Genomic DNA, 20,128 nt, shown 5'->3' on the forward strand with positions numbered 1-20,128 from the left:
GATTCCAAAAGCCCATCAGCATGGAGTTTCTTCATGAGCTTTACACCAATATGACCTAAATGGCAGTGCCACAAATAAGTTGCACTATCATTATTAACTTTGCATCTTTTGACTTCAATATTATGAATATGTGTATCACTACGATCGAGATCCAACGAACCATTTTCATTGGGTGTATGACCATAGAAGGTTTTATTCATGTAAACAGAACAACAATTATTCTCTAACTTAAATGAATAACTGTATTGCAATAAACATGATCAAATCATATTCATGCTCAATGCAAACACCAAATAACATTTATTTAGGTTTAACACTAACCCCAAAAGTATAGGGAGTGTGCGATGATGATCATATCAATCTTGGAACCACTTCCAACACACATCGTCACTTCACCCTTAACTAGTCTCTGTTCATTCTGCAACTCCCGTTTTGAGTTACTACTCATAGCAACTGAACCAGTATCAAATACCGAGGGGTTGCTATAAACACTAGTAAAGTACACATCAATAACATGTATATCAAATATAGCATTGTTCACTTTGCCATCCTTCTTATCCGCCAAATACTTGGGGCAGTTCTGCTTCCAGTGACCAGTCCCTTTGTAGTAGAAGCACTTAGTCTCATGCTTAGGTCCAGACTTGGGCTTCTTCACTTGATCAGCAACTTGCTTACCGTTCTTCTTGAAGTTCCCCTTCTTCAATTTGCCCTTTTCTTGAAACTAGTGGCGTCGGTGCGGAACGACACCTATGGGATCACAAGAATCCCTACTACGGTTGGCGGGGCGAGGGGTCGTGAGAAGAGCGGATCTAACAGGTAGCACACGGTTCATTTATCCAGGTTCGGGCCGCAAGGATACGTAAAACCCTACTCCTGCTTTGGTGGATTGGATATCTGTGTTCTTGAGCTAGCTATGTGGCGTGAGGAGCTCCTAAAAGCTGAATCCCTCTCATGGTCGCCTCGGGCCTCCTTTTATAGGAAAAAGGGGTGGCCACAGTGGCACACAGGAGGTGGAAAGGGAACAGTGATGCGAAGTTATCCCTCGCATTACATGACAAGGCGCATTTAATGCGTCTTGCTTAGGTGTCCTTGCTTTATCGGGGACGGGGGAGAGATCTGCCTCGTCCGTCGCTGCTCCTTCTTGTGTTGACACGCGCCCTGGCCAGCGACACCTGAGATGCCACGTAGGCAGGCAGGCAGCTGAGGTGGCGTAGTGGTGGGTCTTCACGAGGATCTGCATGCCGCCACGCAGGTGCCTTCCCAGCTGGTTGGGTCGGTAGCTGCATGCATGCGATGGTGGAGGCTCAGTCGGCGTGGGCCTGATGGTGGCCTTGCGGGTGTCCTCGGCAAGGGCCTTGCCGGGGCCCCGGCAAGGGTCTTGCCGAGGCGCCTGCTGTCATCCCCGGCAAGGCGCTTGCCGGGGGCCTTGTGGTCTTCCTCGGCTGGGATCCCGCCAAGGGTTGTCGTCTCCTTAGCGCGTATCCGGTCTTGAATGTCTTCACAAAGATCTGCATGTCGCACGGGAATGTCTCTCGAATCCTTGCCCGTTGGGGGCAGTGGACTCAAGGGTGATTCTCTCCATAGGCGCGAGACGAGTCGCCGCGGCAAGGGTCTTGCCGGGGCTGCTAGAACTGTCTCCCGGCAAGGATCTTGTCGGGGGAGTCCGCTTCGTCCCCTTTGTTCTTTGTGGTCTTGGTCTTGGCGTCGCAGTTCTCTCGAGCTTCGGTCTTACCCTGGCTCACCTCCCTCGCCTTGCTTGGTGTGGTGGTGCCCGTGGCTTAGACTGCCTGTGCACAGTTATAGGGGTACAAAAGTGTACCCCTCTTTTTGTACACCGACAAGTGGTCTTGTTAACCATCAACACTTGATGCTTTTCTTGATTTCTACCTTTGTCGATTTCAGCATCATGAAGAGCTTGGGAATCGTTTCCGTTATCCCTTGCATATTATAGTTCATCACGAAGTTCTAGCAACTTGGTGATAGTGACTAGAGAATTCTGTCAATCACTATTTTATCTGGAAGATTAATTCCCACTTGATTCAAGTGATTGTAGTACCCAGACAATCTGAGCACATGCTCACTGCTTGAGCTATTCTCCTCCATCTTTTTAGCTATAAAACTTGTTGGAGCCTTCATATCTCTCAACTCGGGTATTTGCTTGAAATGTTAACTTCAATTCCTGGAACATCTCATATGGTCCATGACGTTCAAAACGTCTTTGAAGTCTCGATTCTAAGCCGTTAAGCATGGTGCACTAAACTATAAAGTAGTCATCATATTGAGCTAGCCAAACGTTCATAACGTCTACATCTGCTCCTGCAATAGGTTTGTCACTTAGCGATGCATCATGGACATAATTCTTCTGTGCAGCAATGAGGATAAACCTCAGATCACGGACCCAGTCCGCATCATTGCTACTATCATCCTTCAGCTTAGTTTTCTCTAGGAACATATCAAAAATAAAATAGGGGAGCTAAACGGGAGCTATTGATCTACAACATAGATATGCTAATACTACCAGGACTAAGTTCATGATAAATTAAAGTTCAATTAATCATATTACTTAAAAACTCCCACTTAGATAGACATCCCTCTAATCATCTAAGTGATCACGTGATGCAAATCAACTAAACCGTGTCCGATCATCATGTGAGATGGAGTAGTTTTCAATGGGGAACATCATTATGTTGATCATATCTACTATATGATTCATGCCCGACCTTTCGGTCTCCACTGTTCCGAGGCCATATCTGCATATTCTAGGCTTGTCAAGTTTAACCCGAGTATTCTGCGTGTGCAAAACTGGCTTGCACCCGTTGTAGATGAACGTAGAGCTTATCACACCCGATCATCACGTGGTGTCTCGGCACAACGAACTTTGGCAACGGTGCATACTCAGGGAGAACACTTTTATCTTGAAATTTAGTGAGAGATCATCTTATAATGCTACCGCCGATCTCAGCAAAATAAGATGCATAAAGGATAAACATCACATGCAATCAATATAAGTGATATGATATTGCCATCATCATCTTGTGCTTGTGATCTCCATCTCCGAAGCACCGTCGTGATCACCATCGTCACCGGCGCGACACCTTGATCTCCATCGTAGCATCGTTATCGTCTCGCCAACTTTTGCTTCTATGACTATCGCTACTGCTTAGTGATAAAGTAAAGCATTATAGGGTGATTGCATTGCATACAATAAAGCGACAACCATATGGCTCCTGCCAGTTGCCGATAACTCGGTTACAAAACATGATCATCTCATACAATAAAATATAGCATCATGTCTTGACCATATCAGATCACAACATGCCCTGCAAAAACAAGTTAGACATCCTCTACTTTGTTGTTGCAAGTTTTACGTGGCTGCTACGGGCTGAGCAAGAACCGTTCTTACCTACGCATCAAAACCACAACGATAGTTCGTCAAGTTAGTGCTGTTTTAACCTTCTCAAGGACAGGGCGTAGCCACACTCGGCTCAACTAAAGTTGGAGAAACTAACACCCGCCAGGCACCTGTGTGCAAAGCACGTCGGTAGAACCAGTCTCGCGTAAGCGTACGCGTAATGTCGGTCCGGGCCGCTTCATCCAACAATACCGCCGAACCAAAGTATGACATGCTGGTAAGCAGTATGACTTGTATCACCCACAACTCACTTGTGTTCTACTCATGCATATAACATCTAAGCATAAAACCAGGCTCTGATACCACTGTTGGGGAACGTAGTAATTTAAAAAAATTCCTACGCACACGCAGGATCATGGTGATGCATAGCAACGAGAGGGGAGAGTATGTCTACGTACCCTCGTAGACCGAAAGCGGAAACGTTTATCAACGCAGTTGATGTAGTCGTACACCTTCACGATCCGTCCCGATCAAGTACCGAACGTACGGCACCTCCGAGTTCTGCACACGTTCAGCTCGATGACGTCCTCGCCTTCTTGATCCAGCAAGAGGGGCGAAGTATTAGATGAGTTCCGGCAGCACGACGGCGTGGTGACGGTGTTGGTGAAGAACAATCTTCGCAGGTCTTCGCCTAAGCACTACGAAAATTATGACGGAGGATAAAGTAGAGGGGACGAGGTTGCCAGCACACGGCTTGGTGTTTCTTGATGTGTCTTTGGTGCTAGCCCTGCCCCTCCATTTATATGTTGAGCCCTGGGGTCGAAACTTGGAGCAAAAACCTCCTCAAAGTTGGTTTTGCCCAAAAGGCAAGAGTCCCACTCGGACTCCCGGACCAAACGCCACAATCCTTCGCGTATGGCCCAGACGCCATGGGCCTCGGCGTTTGGCCCAGGGCCAGACGCCAGGGTCTCTGGCGTTTGGCCCCGTGGCCTCCGCAAAAACTCCTTTTGCACCAACTTATAGCCCCGTGGGCCTGACCCCTTGGCCTAACCATATCATCCAATATATGAATCTTTACCTCTGGACCATTCCGGAGCTCCTCGTCATGTCCGTGATCTCATCCGGGGCTCCGAACAACATTCGGTCACCAACATACATAAGTCATATAATACTATATCGTCAACGAACGTTAAGCGTGCGGACCCTACAGGTTCGAGAACTATGTAGACATGACCGAGACACTTCTCTGGTCAATAACCAATAGCGGAACCTGGATGTCCATATTGGCTCCTACATATTCTACAAAGATCTTTATCGGTCGAACCGCATAACAACATACGTTGTTCCCTTTGTCATCGGTATGTTACTTGCCCGAGATTTGACCGTCGGTATCTCAATACCTAGTTCAATCTCATTACCGGCAAGTTTCTTTACTCGTTCTGTAATACATCATCCTGCAACTAACTCATTAGTTACAATGCTTGCAAGGCTTATAGTGATGTGCATTACCGAGTGGGCCTAGAGATACGTGTCCGACAATCGGAGTGACAAATCCTAATCTCGAAATACGCCAACTCAACAAGTACCTTCGGAGACACCTGTAGAGCACCTTTATAATCACCCAGTTACGTTGTGACGTTTGGTAGCACACAAAGTGTTCCTCTGGTAAACGGGAGTTGCATAATCTCATAGTCATAGGAACATGTATAAGTCATGAAGAAAGCAATAGCAACATACTAAACGATCAAATGCTAAGCTAACGGAATGGGTCAAGTCAATCACATCATTCTCCTAATGATGTGATCCCGTTAATCAAATGACAACTCATGTCTATGGTTAGGAAACTAAACCATCTTTGATTAACAAGCTAGTCAAGTAGAGGCATACTAGTGACACTACGTTTGTCTATGTATTCACACATGTATTATGTTTTTGGTTAATACAATTCTAGCATGAATAATAAACATTTATCATGAAATAAGGAAATAAATAATAACTTTATTATTGCCTCTAGGGCATATTTCCTTCAGTTTTCAGGCTAGTGTAGTTTTTTTCTTCAGTTTCGTCAGGTAGTTTCAGGTAGCGAGAATAGCTCGTGTTTCTGTTGGAGTCTGAACGAGTCCTGCGCCCCCTCCAGATCACTTGTGGGATGGAACGAGCACCACGATCGGTGGTTGCACAATGTAAGGGCTCACGAACCCATTTTCCTTGTTGCTTCCGCAAATAAAACGAGAGAAAGAAGAGCAGAAAAGCTGCAAGTTTTACGCAGCGCAAAACCTCCCTGTTCTTCTTATCATTTGAGTTTTCAGAGAGAGATCGAGGTGAGGTGAGTGAGATAAGCTATAATTTGCCAACAATTGGCATCAGAGCAAGGTCCTGACCTTGGGAATGGCGGGGCCGGATGACACCGGTGGTAGCAAGTCGCCGGCCACTCCGCGGGCACGGGTCTCCGACGGCAACGAGCTTGCCGTGGCTGAGAGGCCCACGGCGCGGATGGCACGCGACATCGCGGTGCGGCGTGGCCGCAGCTGACCCAAACCAACTGCACCGACTGGGCCGTCCTCATGCAGGTCATGATGGAGGGACGGTATCTCTGGGACGCCGTCCAAACGGGCACCGCCGAGCACAGCGAGGATCGTTTGGCGCTCGAGGCGATCCTGCGCGGAGTGCCACCGGAGATGGGACCCATGCTCGCCACCAAGGTGACGGCGAAGGAGGCGTGGGACTCTCTGAAGACGACGAGGCTCGGTGTGGCGCGGGTGCGGGAGGCCAAACTCGCGACGCTCACTAGGCAGTACGGCGACATCAAGTTCGCCGATGGCGAGTCGGTGGATGACTTCGCAATGCGCCTCACTGCAATGGTGGGGCGGATGGCACAACTCGGTGAGAATATCCCTAAAAAGAGGGTCGTGAGAAAATTTCTTACACTAGTCCCCAAACAATTTTCGCAGATCGCTCTTTCGATCGAAACACTGGTAGATCTCAATCAGCTCTTTGTTGAGGAGCTGACTGGGAGACTGAAGGCGGCGGAGGAACGCCACGAGCTGCACCAGGCCACCGATGGCATGGGGCGCCCGCTTCTCACTGAAGAGGAGTGGCACGCCCGTATCAAGAACGACGATCCACCCGCTGGCGGCTCTGGCTCGGGCTCGTCTCGAGGCCGGCGTGGGAGAGGCCGCGGGCGCCACGGCGGCGGTGGCGGAGGACGTGGCCGGAACGGGGGTGTTGGCAAAGGAAACGCCGGTGGATCCTGGCAATGACGACGATCGAGACAAGTGTCGCTACTGCGGCATCATCGGGCACTGGGCCCGCGAGTGTCGCAAGAAGAAGCGGGACGAGGAGGCGAAGGCGCTCCTCGCCCAAGGGCATGTTGGGGAACACAGTAATTTCAAAAAAATTCCTATGCACACGCAAGATCCATCTAGATGATGCATAGCAACGAGAGGGGAGAGTGTTGTCCACGTACACTCGTAGACCGTAAGCGGAAGCGTTATGACAACGCGGTTGATGTAGTCGTACGTCTTCACGATCCAACCGATCCTAATAACAAAGATACGGCACCTCGCGATCTGCACACGTTCAGCTCAGTGACGTCCCACGAACTCTAGATCCAGCTAAGGTCGAGGGAGAGTTGCATCAACACGACGGCGTGGTGACGGTGATGATGAAGCTACCGGCACAGTGCTTCGCCTAAGCACTGCAACGATATGACCGAGGTGGAAATCTGTGGATGGGGGCACCGCACACGGCTAAGATCAACTTTTATGTCTCCTAGGGTGCCCCCTCCCCACGTATATAAAGGAGGGAGGGGGAGGCCGGCCGGCCCTCTAGGCACGCCAAGGGGGGAGGAATCCTCCTCCTAGTAGGAGTAGGACTCCCCCCTTTCCTAGTTCCACTAGGAAAAGAAGTAAGAGGGAGAAGGAGAAAGGAAAGGGGGGCCTCCCCCACCCAATTTGGATTGGGCTTGGGGGGCGTGCCCTCCACCTGGCTGCCTCCTCTTCTCTCCCACTAAGGCCCAATAAGGCCCATTGACTCCCCAGGGGGTTCTGGTAACCCCCGGTACTCCAGTAAATGCCCAAACTCATCTGAAACCCTTCTGATGTCCAAACGTAGCCTTCCAATATATGGATCTTTATGTCTCGACCATTTCGAGACTCTCGTCATGTTCGTGATCACATCTGGGACTCCGAACTACCTTCGGTACATCAAAACACATAAACTCATAATATCGATCGTCATCGAACGTTAAGCGTGCGGACCCTACGGGTTCGAGAACTATGTAGACATGACCGAGACTCACTTCTGGTCAATAACCAATAGCGGAATCTGGATGCTCATATTAGTTCCTACATATTCTACGAAGATCTTTATCGGTCTAACCGCATAACAACATACTTTGTTCCCTTTGTCATCGGTATGTTACTTGCCCAAGATTCGATCGTCGGTATCTCAATACCTAGTTCAATCTCGTTACCGGCAAGTCTCTTTACTCGATCTATGCCAACTCAACAAAAACCATCGGAGACACCTGTAGAGTATCTTTATAGTCACCCAGTTACGTTGTGACATTTGATAGCACACTAAGTGTTCCTCCGGTATTCGGGAGTTGCATAATCTCATAGTCATAGGAATATGTATAAGTTATGAATAAAGCAATAACAATAAACTAAACGATCATAGTGCTAAGCTAACGGATGGGTCAAGTCAATCACATCATTCACTAATGACGTGATCCCGTTCATCAAATGACAACTCTTGTCCATGGCTAGGAAACTTAACCATCTTTGATTAACGAGCTAGTCAAGTAGAGGCATACTAGTGACACTCTGGTTGTCTATGTATCCACAAATGTACTAAGTTTCCGGTTAATACAATTCTAGCATGAATAATAAACATTTATCATGATATAAGAAAATATAAATAACAACTTTATTATTGCCTCTAGGGCATATTTCCTTCAGGGCACGACGGGGATGATGCCGATCCCACACACCTTCTCATGGCGCAGGTGTGTGAGCTGTCCGTGCCTCCAGGCGATCACGACGGGCTTGTGGAGTTGGTCGAGGAGCGTGTGGAGGATCATCTGGGCCTTGCCACGGACGCGCACTCCGGCGTCTGGTACCTAGACAGCGGGGCCAGTAATCACATGTCCGGCGAGGAGGCTTCGTTCAGTGATCTCGCTCGTGGCGTCACCGGCACCGTCAAGTTCAAAGATGGATCCGTCGTCGACATCCAGGGGCGCAACAACGTGCTCTTCACCGACCACAGCGGCAGGCACCATGTACTGAGCGGAGTGTACTACATCCTGCGTCTCTGGAGCAATATCATCAGTATGGGGCAGCTCGATCAGGTCGGGTGCAGATCGGAGATCGAGCACGGCATCTTCATGCTCTTTGATCCGCAACGGCACATCATCGCAAAGGTACGGTGAGCAGGTAACCATCTGTAACCGTACCCGCTCCAGCTTGCGCGCCCTGTCTGGCTGGTTGCGCAGTGCGCCACAGAAGAGGTGTGGAAATGGCATGCCAGATTCGGGCACCTCAACTTCCAGGCCCTCCGCAAGCTAGCTTAGCAAGGGCTGGTCCGTGGCATGCCCGCTATCGACCATGTTGACCAGGTGTGCGACGGGTGCCTCGCCGGCAAGCAGAGGCGCAACTCCTTTCCCGCGGAGGCAAACTTCAGAGCCAAGGACGTTCTGGAGTTAGTTCACGGCGACCTGTGTGGGCTGATCACGCCCGCAACCGCTGGAGGGTGTCGCTAGTTCCTCCTCCTTGTCGACGTCATGTCAAGGTATATGTGAGTCACCGTGCTTCGGTCGAAGGATGAGGCGGCCGGCGCGATTGCGCGCTTTCAGGCACGAGTGGAGACAGAGACAGGGTGCAAGCTGCGTGCCCTGCAGACGGACCACGGTGGCGAGTTCACGTCCGTCGACTTCACCGATTACTGCGTGGAGCGCGGCATACAGTGACAGCTCACGGCGCCGTAATCGCCGTAGCAGAACGGCGTCATGGAGCGGCGCAATCAAACCGTGGTGGCCATGGCTAGGAGCATGATGAAGGCCACGTCCATGCCCAGAGAGTTCTTGGGTGGAGGCTGTCACCACCGTCGTGTTCATCCTGAACCGATCGCCGACGCACTCTGTGATCGGCATGACGCCGTATGAGGCGTGGCACATCGAGCGACCAACAGTGCACTTCCTCCGCACCTTCGGCTGTGTGGTGCACGTGAAGACGGTGAGGCCACACAAGAAAAAGCTCGATGATCGATCCACTCCGATGGTGTTCGTCGGGTATGAGGATGGAAGCAAGGCTTATCGGCCGTATGACCCGCCGTCCAAGCGTGTCCATGTCACGCGGGATGCCGTCTTCGACGAGGCCGCGTGCTGGAACTGGGCGGACACCCCTCATGGAGCTCAGACTAAACAGAGTGAGTTTTTCACCATTCAGTACCCTGCCTACAAGGTGCAGATCGCTTACCATGGCGGCGAGGAAGGATCGCAGCCGCAGACGCCGTCGACGCCGCGGACCCCAACTAACACCCATGTAGAGTCAACGCCCGGGTCCGCAGCCACGACGATGCACACGCCCTCAACAGCGGGCAGCAGTCAAGCGGCCTCCTCTTCAGAATGTACTCCTGCAGTGATCTCCACTCCGGTGGGCGTGGAGTTCGTCTCTCCGCCCTCAGGGACCCCCATGCTCGATGCACACGATCTTGCCCGTGCGGCTCACCGCTTTCGCCGCAGCGCCAACCTCTTCGACGAGCCTGAAAGCCCGGTGCAGCACACTGAAGAGCTGCTGATCGCATCTATTAAGGAGTCGAACACCTTTAGAGAAGCAGATCGCGATCCAAGTTGGCGGAGGGCAATGCTCGAGGAGATGGGGTCCATTGGGGAGAACAGAACGTGGGAGCTGGTGGATCTTCCAGCCGGCCACCACGCCATCGGTGTGAAGTGGGTCTTCCGTGTGAAGCGGGATGCTGTTGGGAACATCGTGTTGGGAACATCGTCAGGCACAAGGCTCGGCTTGTCGCAAAAGGCTTTGCGCAAAGGCAGGGGAACGATTTCGATGAGGTCTTCGCTCCAGTAGCTCGACTGGAGTCTGTACGCGTTCTGCTCGCCCTCGCCGCGCATGAGGGGTGGGCGATGATGAAGCTATGTACCTAGGGTAGGGTCATGGATCTGTCCAAGATACCGTCCCCAAGGACATCTCTAAAAGAACCAGAAGCAGTCGAAGAGAGATCATCATCCACTTGACCATGAAGTTATGTTCCACTCGACAGTTTTGAAGACACTCGAGCATGCGAACAACCACTCGACCACCAGAAGATGTGAAGCCACTCACTCTGCAACGGTCGGGATTTAAGTCATAGCTTTAATAATCATTTATGGCACTTTACTTCGGACGTTACCAGTAACGCTCCTCCTTTATGAACATTGAACCCTGTGTAACAGAGGGGAGCTGGGGTCCTGGCGCACTCTATATAAGCCACCCCCTCCTCTGGGGCAAGGGTTCGCACCTTTTGTAATTCACACGCATATATCTAGTCGAACGCCTCCGGGCTCCGAGACGTAGGGCTATTACTTCTTCCAAGAAGGGCCTGAACTCGTAAAACTCGCGTGTACAACTCCTCCATAGCTAGGATCTTGCCTCTACATTCCTACCCCCTATTCTACTGTCAGGCTTAGAACCACGAAAGTTGGCGCCCACCGTGGGGCAGGTGTCTTAGTGATTTTTTGGAGAAGTTCCAAGTTTTCCGATCCCCTTCATCATGGTCTCAGGCGGAGGTTTGGCTGAGGGCCGCGAGATCCATCTCGGCGCGCTTGTGTTTATCGCCGACGACTCCGCTTGGCTTCAGGAGGCTCCACTCGATGTCGACACGCTCCCCGTCCGCGGGGCGATGCACTTTCGCGTGCGCGTCCGCGGTGTCCTCCTACGGCATCCATCGACCCAGTATCAGTCGGCTCCAACAGCTTTCCCCCTCCCTGCGGCCCGTCGGAGCAAACGTTCCGGTCGGTCGAGGCTTCAGCGGTGGGTGAGGCATGCGGTGGCCCGCCAGTCGGCCGCCCCTCAAGTCGCGGCAATCGAGCCCGACGAAACTCTCTACGGCTTGTTCAATCTGTCGACTGGCTCCATAGAGACTGCATCCGAGTGTGACAGCAGCGACCCAACGGCAGAAGTTTTGATGGTCAATGGACCACGCGGTCCTCCTGGCTTCACCCGTGAAGACGGAGGTGATGGGGACGGCGATCCGTCGCACATTCATGAAGAGTACCGCCCCGAACCCCTCTCTTCGGAGCAGAGGGAGGAACTTCGCCGCCGGAACATGGATGCACTGCATACTCCTATAGTTGGAGAAACCCCTGAGGCCCAGGCCTTGGAGCAGGCGCGCTTGGCCAACTTGGTTGAGCGCACTCGACTGGAGAACCTCCAGCGCGCACTCGACGATCGCGCTCGGCAACGTGCTCCCGAATCCAGTCGACGCCAGCTTTTTCCACCTCTGACTCAGGTATACCGAACCCCGATCTAGAATCTAGCAGCTGCTGCCCGGATAGCAGAGTCGAAACAACCTTCCCAGTCAGAAGTTGGTCGAGGTTTGGTGTAGATCCGAGCTTTGCTCCGAGCGGCGGGAGAACAGAACACAGCCGTATCTCAGTCGCGGAATAGGATCCATAGCAGATCCGTGGTTGCAGACACAGTTCAGTCGGCTCACAGCCCAAGATCACCCCCGAGGTGTGAGGGACGTGGAGATCGACGAGATCAGTACAGAAACCGTGAGCAGTATGATCACCGAGTCGACCGCGATGATCGTCGTCGAGTGCCCACGCCTCCCCCAAGGAGTGGGTCGTACGTGCCTCGGCAGCATGAAGACAGGCGCCCTCACAGCATTGGGCGAGGGATTCCAATCGACCCCAGGGAGCCAGGCTTTGATGTGAGATCTATTCTTGTTCAGGGCTTGGTCGACAGAAACAGAGCTCACCGAGAGGGCCATGACAGGGATCCGCAAACCAGCAGCAGGGTGCATGTCTCATGTCCAGAGTGCTTCAGCAGAGCCATCAGGGCTGCAGTGATTCCCCCCAACTTCAGGTTGGCGACTGGAGTCAGTAAGTTCACTAGTGAGTCCAAGCCTGACACCTGGCTTGAAGACTACCGAGTGGTTGTCCAGATTGGTGGCGGCAATGATGAAGTGGCCATGAAACACCTTCCTCTGATGTTGGAGGGCTCGGCTAGAGCATGGCTGAATCAGTTGGCACCTAGCAGTATTTATACTTGGGATCGCCCGAGTGTTTGTCAGAACATTCGAGGGCACTTGCAAATGGCCGGAAGATTTGACAGAATTACAGTGTTGTGTTCAGAAACCGAATGAAACTTTGAGGGATTATATCCAGAGATGGATCACCCTGCACCACACGGTGGAGGATGTGTCTGATCATCAAGCAATTTGTGCCTTTAAGGAAGGTGTCAGGTATCGGGAGTTGAATCTGAAATTCGGTCGGACAGGAAATATGACTCTGACTCGGATGATGGAGATTGCCACCAAGTATGCCAATGGTGAAGAAGAACAACGACTCCGGAGTAACAAGCACAAAGCAGTCGCCCATGAAGCCAGAGGAGGAAACTCCGGTCGGAAATAGAAGCGCAAGGCCAAGCCAGCTGCTCCTGGTGAAGCCTTAGCTGTGGTTCAAGGAAAGTTCAAGGGGAAGCCCAAAGGTCCGTGGAACCCCAAGAAAGTAAAAGATCAAGATGGAAATGACGTGATGGATCTGCCGTGCCACATCCACACCAAAAAAGATGAAGAGGGTAATTTCATTTATCTGAAGCACACCACTCGGCAGTGTCGACTCCTAATCCAGCAATTTTGAGAGAAACATCCCAAGGAAAAGGAGAAGGAAGCAGACAAGGCTGAGGATGAGGAAGAAGATGATGAGGGTTATCCCCACGTGAATTCCACTAATGATTTTTGCTGACGTTGAGAGGAAAAGTCGATTGAAAGTCATCAACAGAGAAGTGAACATGGTCGCTCCGGTGACACCCAGTTATTTGAAGTGGTCGCAGACTGCCATTACATTCGACCAGTCTGATCATCCAGTGCACATAGCCACCCCTGGGAGGCAAGCACTGGTGGTCGACCCGGTGGTCGAAGGCACTCGACTGACAAAGGTCCTGATGGATGGTGGCAGTGGCCTGAACATACTGTATGCAGAGACGTTGAAGGGAATGGGCATTCCGATGTTCAGACTCAGTGAAAGCAATATGAGTTTCCATGGGGTCATTCCAGGCAAGAAGGCTGCATCACTCGGCCAGATTGCTCTTGACGTGGTTTTCGGTGATTCCAAGAATTACCGCAAAGAAAAGTTGACATTTGAAGTTGTGGATTTCCAGAGTGCCTATCATGCCATTCTGGGCAGGCCAGCTTATGCACGTTTTATGGCTCGACCATGTTACGTGTACCTTAAATTGAAGATGCCTAGTCCCAAAGGGGTGATCACTATCACTGGTAATTGGAAGAAGATAGAAGAGTGCTTCCAGAAGGGTTCAAAGATCGCCGATGCACAGATGGCTGTGGCAGAATTGCAAGAATACCAGAAAAATGCAGATCCGAGTGATTTGTTGCGAGCCAAGAAGCCAGCCACAGATTCAGCATTCCAGTCGTCTGGTGAAACAAAGTCGATTCACATTCACCCGACAGACCCCAATGCTGCTCCGACTCACATTTCGACCACACTCGACTCCAAATAGGAAGAAGCGCTCATCCAGTTCCTCCGTGAGAACTGGGACATCTTTGCATGGGAACCTTCGGACATGCCGGGTGTTCCCAGGGACTGGCTGAGCATCGTTTGCTAGTCGACCCAAAAGTGAAACCAGTCAAAGAGCATCTTTGACGGTCCGCCGTATAGAAAGAGAAAGGCAATCGGTGAAGAGGTGGCTCGGCTTTTGGCAGCTGAGTTTATCCGAGAGATTTACCACTCCGAGTGGTTAGCCACTGTTGTCATGGTCCCAAAGAAGGATGACTCACTTCGCATGTGCATTGACTTCAAACATATCAATCGAGCATGCTCGAAAGATCACTTTCCTCTCCCTCGCATCGACCAGATAGTCGACTCGACTGTGGGGTGCGAGCGTTTGTCCTTTTTGGACGCCTACTCCGGGTACCACCAGATCCGTCTGCACGGACCCAACGAGATAAAGACAGCTTTCATCACCCCGTTTGGGTGCTTCTGTTATGTCACAATGCCATTCGGTTTGAAGAACGCTGGAGCCACATTCATGCGGATGATTCAGAAGTGCCTGCTCACTCAGATCAGTCGGAATGTGGAAGCATACATGGATGACATTGTGGTCAAGTCACGTAAAGGTTCCGACCTACTGACTGACCTTGCTGAAACCTTTGCCAACCTCAGAGGGTATGATATCAAGCTTAATCCATCAAAGTGCACGTTTGGAGTTCCGGGCGGAAAATTACTCGGTTTTCTCGTTTCCGAACGAGGGATCGATGCTAACCCAGAGAAAGTGGGTGCTATACTCCGAATGAAACGCCCTGTGTGTGTGCACGATGTCCAGAAGCTTATTGGTTGCTTGGCTGCCCTAAGTCGATTCATTTCTCGCCTCGGTGAAAAGGCACTGCCTCTTTACCGACTGATGAAGAACTCAGATAAGTTCGAGTGGATCCCTGAAGCTGATGCAACATTTGCAGAACTAAAAGCCCTGCTTTCCACCCAGCCGGTGCTTGCTACCCCAATCAGCAAAGAGCCTTTACTGCTTTATATAGCAGCCACTGGACAAGTCGTCAGTACAGTACTTACGGTCGAGCAGGAAGAAGAGGGGAAAACCTACAAAGTTCAGCGCCCAGTTTATTATATTTCTGAAGTTCTGACTCCATCAAAGCAAAGATATCCGCACTATCAGAAGCTCGTTTATGGAATTTACATGACCATGAAGAAGGTTGCACACTATTTCTCTGATCACTCTGTTACAGTCGTCAGCGACGCTCCATTATCAGAGATTCTGCACAACAGAGATGCAACTGGTCGAGTGGCAAAATGGGCGATTGAACTCCTTCCCTTGGATATCAAGTTCGAGGCAAAGAAAGCTATTAAATCCCAAGCAATAGCAGATTTCCTTGCCGAGTGGATTGAACAACAACTTCCGACTCAAGTTCACTCGGAGCACTGGACCATGTTCTTTGATGGATCCAAAATGCTGAATGGTTCCGGTGCTGGGGTGGTTCTGGTATCCCCCCAAGGGGACAAGCTCAGATATGTCCTCCAGATTCACTTTGATTCCTCCAATAATGAAGCTGAATATGAATCACTCCTATATGGGTTGCGTATGGCCATCTCACTCGGCGTCCGTCGCCTTATGGTCTATGGCAACTCATATTTGGTAGTCAATCAAGTGATGAAGGAGTGGGATGTCAAAAGCCCAGCCATGACTGGTTACTGCAACGCGGTGAGGAAGTTGGAAAATAAATTTGAGGGGTTAGAGCTCCATCACATACCCCGACTGAAAAATCAAGCGGCCAATGACTTGGCAAAGATAGGTTCCAAGAGAGAAGCCATTCCCAGCAAAGTGTTTTTGGAACATATTCACTCACCGACCGTTCAAGAAGATCCTTTTACTGAAGAGCCCCCGCAACCTAAGAGCACCACAGATCCGACTGAAGTCGAGGTCCCAGCAGTGGTCAACCTGATCATGGAGGTTCTGGTCATCACACCCGACTGGACAGTGCCGTACATTGCGTACATCCTCAGAAAAGAACTCCCAGAAGACAAAGAAGAGGCTTGACAGATCGTCCGTCGATCCAAGGCCTTTACTGTGTTAAGAGGACAGTTGTTCAGGGAAAGCGTGACTGGAGTCGGTCTGAAATGCATAACGCCAGAAGAAGGTCGAATGATCCTCAATGACATCCACTCGGGGACCTGTGGTCACCATGCGTCCTCTCGGGCCATCGTGGCTAAAGCATACCGAGCCGGATTCTATTGGCCACGAGCAGATAAAATGGCGAAAGATATAGTCGACAGATGCGAAGGCTGCCAGTTTTACTCCGACATGGCTCACAAGCCAGCGTCAGCCATGAAGACCATTCCCCTCGTCTGGCCCTTTGCTATTTGGGGACTGGATATGGTTGGACCACAAAGAACTGGTAGGAGCGGCTTCACTCATGTGCTCGTTGCAGTCGATAAGTTTACCAAATGGATCGAAGCTAAACCTATCAAGAATCTTGAAGCCAGCACCGCTGTCAGTTTTATCAGAGAATTGACATTCAGATATGGAGTCCCCCACAGCATCATCACTAACAACGGATCAAATTTTGATTCCGATGAGTTTAGAGCTTTCTGCGCTTCTTAAGGCACACGAGTCGACTATGCTTCAGTCACTCACTCGCAGTCGAATGGACAAGCAGAAAGAGCCAATGGACTAATTCTCAAAGGATTGAAACCCCGACTGATGCGTGATCTCAAACACGCAGCAGGCGCTTGGGTCGATGAACTTCCGTCAGTTCTGTGGGGTTTGAGGACAACTCCCAACCGGTCGACTAGACGAACTCCTTTCTCTTTGGTCTATGGAGCCAAAGCTGTTCTACCAAGTGACCTGCTCCACAACGCACCCCGAGTCGAGCTTTTCTCTGAAGAAGAAGCAGAGCAGGCCCGGCAAGATTCAGTCGATCTCCTAGAGGAGGAAAGAGATATGGCCTTGATCCGGTCGACCATCTATCAGCAAGACTTGCATCGATTCCATGCCAGAAATGTGAGAGGTCGAGCCTTCCAAGAAGGAGACCTGGTTCTTCGAGTGGAGCAACATAAGCCACACAAGCTCGCCCCGGCTTGGGAAGGCCCCTTCATCGTCACCAAAGTTCTCCACAATGGAGCATACCATCTTTACAGTGTTGAGCATCAGAAGGACGAGCCACGAGCCTGGAATGCGGAGCTGCTCCGCCCCTTTTATACTTAAGCACTCGTTCGAATAAAATTTAATAAGAAACACCTTTGTAATTTGTTTACCAAAGACAAGAGCTTTACAGTACTCTCGTACGATTGTTGTTGTTCTTATTTACCTCTGAAATCCCCCAGTGGGTGGGCTTAGCCGCGAATCTATTTCGCCTAAGTTCGAAAGAAAATCCTACCGAGTGACGAGCAAGCCTCTCATTCGGGGGGCTTAGCCGCGAATCTGTTTCGCCTAAGTTCAAAAGAAAAATCCTACCGAGTGACGAGCAAGCCTCTCATTCGGGACGCTTAGCTGCGAATCTGTTTCTCCTAAGTTTGAAAGAATACCCTATCGAGTGGTGAGCAATCCTTCCACTCGGGGGCTTAGCTGCAGTCCAGTACTCACCTAAGTCCTCTCACTCGGAGACTTAGCTGCAGTCTGGCACTCGCCTAAGTTTGAAAAAATCCTACCGAGTGGAGAGCAATCCTCCCACTCGGGGGCTTAGCTGCAGTCCAGTACTCGCCTAAGTTCTCTCACTCGGAGACTTAGTTGCAGTCCGGCACTCGCCTAAGTTTGAAAAAATCCTACCGAGTGGAGAGCAATCCTCCCACTCGGGGGCTTAGCTACAGTCCAGTACTCGCCTAAGTTCTCTCACTCGGAGACTTAGCTGCAGTCCGGCACTCGCCTAAGTTTGAAAAAATCCTACCGAGTGGAGAGCAATCCTCCCACTCGGGGGCTTAGCTGTAGTCCAGTACTCTCCTAAGTTCTCTCACTCGGAGACTTAGCTGCAGTCCGGCACTCGCCTAAGTTTGAAAAAATCCTACCGAGTGGAGAGCAATTCTCCCACTCGAGGGCTTAGCTGTAGTCTAGTACTCGCCTAAGTCCTCTCACTCGAAGACTTAGCTGCAGTCCGGCACTTGCCTAAGTTTGAAAAAATCCTACCGAGTGGAGAGAAATCCTCCCACTCGGGGGCTTAGCTGCAGTCCAGTACTCGCCTAAGTTCGAAAAAATCCTACCGAGTGGAGAGCAATCCTCCCACTCAGGGGCTTAGCTGCAGTCCAGTACTCGCCTAAGTTCTCTCACTCGGAGACTTAGCTGCAGTCCGGCACTCGCCTAAGTTTGAAAAAAATCCTACCGAGTGGAGAGCAATCCTCCCACTCGGGGGCTTAGCTGCAGTCCAGTACTCGCCTATGTTCGAAAAAATCCTACCGAGTGTAGAGCAGTCCTCCCACTCGGGGGCTTAGCTGCAGTCCAGTGCTCGCATAAGTTCTCCCACTCAGAGGCTTAGCTGCGGTACAGTACTCGCCTAAGTTTGAAAAATCCTACCGAGTGGAGAGCAGTCCTCCCACTCGGGGGCTTAGCTGCAATCCAGTGCTCGCCTAAGTTCTCCAACTCGGAGGCTTAGCTGCGGTCCAGTACTCGCCTAAGTTTGTAAAATCCTACCGAGTGGAGAGCAGCCCTCCCACTCGGAGGCTTAACTGCAGTCCAGTACTCACCTATGTTCGAAACATATCCCTATCTGCAAGGACGACGAGGTGCAGGTCGACTGCAACCTTCTCCTTCGGAGCTACGGCACAAGTACAACATGCGCTCCATCCCAATCCGCAAGGATGACGAGGTGCAGGTCGATTGCAACCTTCTCCTTCGAAGCTACGGCACAAGTACAACGTGCGCTCCGTTCCTATCCGCAAGGATGACGAGGTGCAGGTCAACTGCAACCTTCCCCTTCGGAGCTACGCGACAAGTACAACGTGTGCTCCATCCCTATCCACAAGGATGACGAGGTGCAGGTCGACTGCAACCTCCTCCTTCGGGACTACGCCACAAGTATAATGTGCGCTCCATCCCTATCTGCAAGGGCGATGAAGCACAGGTCGACTGGAGTCGCCATCTCAGAACTGCGTCTCCGGCGCAAAGACCATTCCGAGCAGAGAAGAAAGTCCACTTGAAGGCAAAGCGCAAGCATACTCGGAAATAAACCAAATTCGGATAAATCCTAAGGTTCCAAGCAGCAAACCAAAAGTATTCAAGTATCAAGCCCGAAGGAGTTTAACGGTTACAACAACCACTCAGCATTCCGAGGCAAATTTAAAGCAGATTCAAGTCTCATAAGTTTGTTCACTCGGCAGGAGGAGGGCTGGCAGGCTCGACGAATTCGTCCAGGTCGATCCCATCGGCGATCCGTGTGGCAGCAGCGATGAAAGTCTCCATGAAGGATTGGAAATCATGCTTTTTGGTGTTAGCGACCTTGATCGCCGCCAACTTGTCTTCACGAGCTTCCTTGCAGTGGACTCGCACCAAAGACAGCGCCACGTCAGCACCACACCGGGCGGAGGACTTCTTCTATTCCTGCACTCGGTCAGGGATCTCGTTGAGTCGAGCCATCAGGGATTCCAGGTCATTTTGAAGCGTCGCCCTTGGCCAGAGTAATGATTCGACTCGTGAGACTGCCTCCTTCAGGCGCGCGAGGTAGCTTGTGATGCTGGCGACACGAGACTCCAGTCGGAGCATGTTCATTGTAGTTTCGTCGCAAACTAGAGAAGCGATAGGGTCCAGACCCGTCTCGACCTTTCCAGTTTCCTCGTCAAAGTCTTGGCAGAATTCTACAGCCGAAAATTAGTGAGTCGACCGGATAGGATCCGTTCGCAAGCATCAACACAGTCGGTCTAAAAGAAATACCTTCCAGCATAAGATAAAGCTTCTTGGCGAGAGTTCTCAAATAAGCCTCCGTGTCATTCCTCTTGTGGACCGCAGACTCTAGCTTTTCGTTCAGGGTAATTTTGTCCTTCTTCAGACGAGTCACCTCTCAGTTAGACTCGTTGAGACAGGACTTCAGCTTGGTCACCTCCCCTTC

General features: G+C 51.0%; 1 protein-coding gene and 1 pseudogene across 1 annotated transcript; both read left to right on the forward strand.

The window, feature by feature from the left end:
• The first annotated feature begins 5,740 nt into the window (after nt 1-5,740).
• Nucleotides 5,741-6,612, forward strand: LOC147960287 (uncharacterized; annotated as a pseudogene).
• A 1,739-nt stretch (nt 6,613-8,351) lies between these two features.
• LOC147960288 (uncharacterized) lies at nt 8,352-8,924 on the forward strand. Its single transcript, XM_087533261.1, has 2 exons — nt 8,352-8,774; nt 8,817-8,924. Exons 1-2 carry the CDS (start codon nt 8,352-8,354, stop codon nt 8,922-8,924), a joined length of 531 nt encoding a protein of 176 aa, XP_087389387.1.
• Nucleotides 8,925-20,128: the final 11,204 nt, after the last annotated feature.

Source organism: Triticum urartu, chromosome 7A (assembly GCF_056163025.1).
Source record: "Triticum urartu cultivar PI428250 chromosome 7A, HENAU_Tu73, whole genome shotgun sequence".
Taxonomy (NCBI): domain Eukaryota; kingdom Viridiplantae; phylum Streptophyta; class Magnoliopsida; order Poales; family Poaceae; genus Triticum; species Triticum urartu.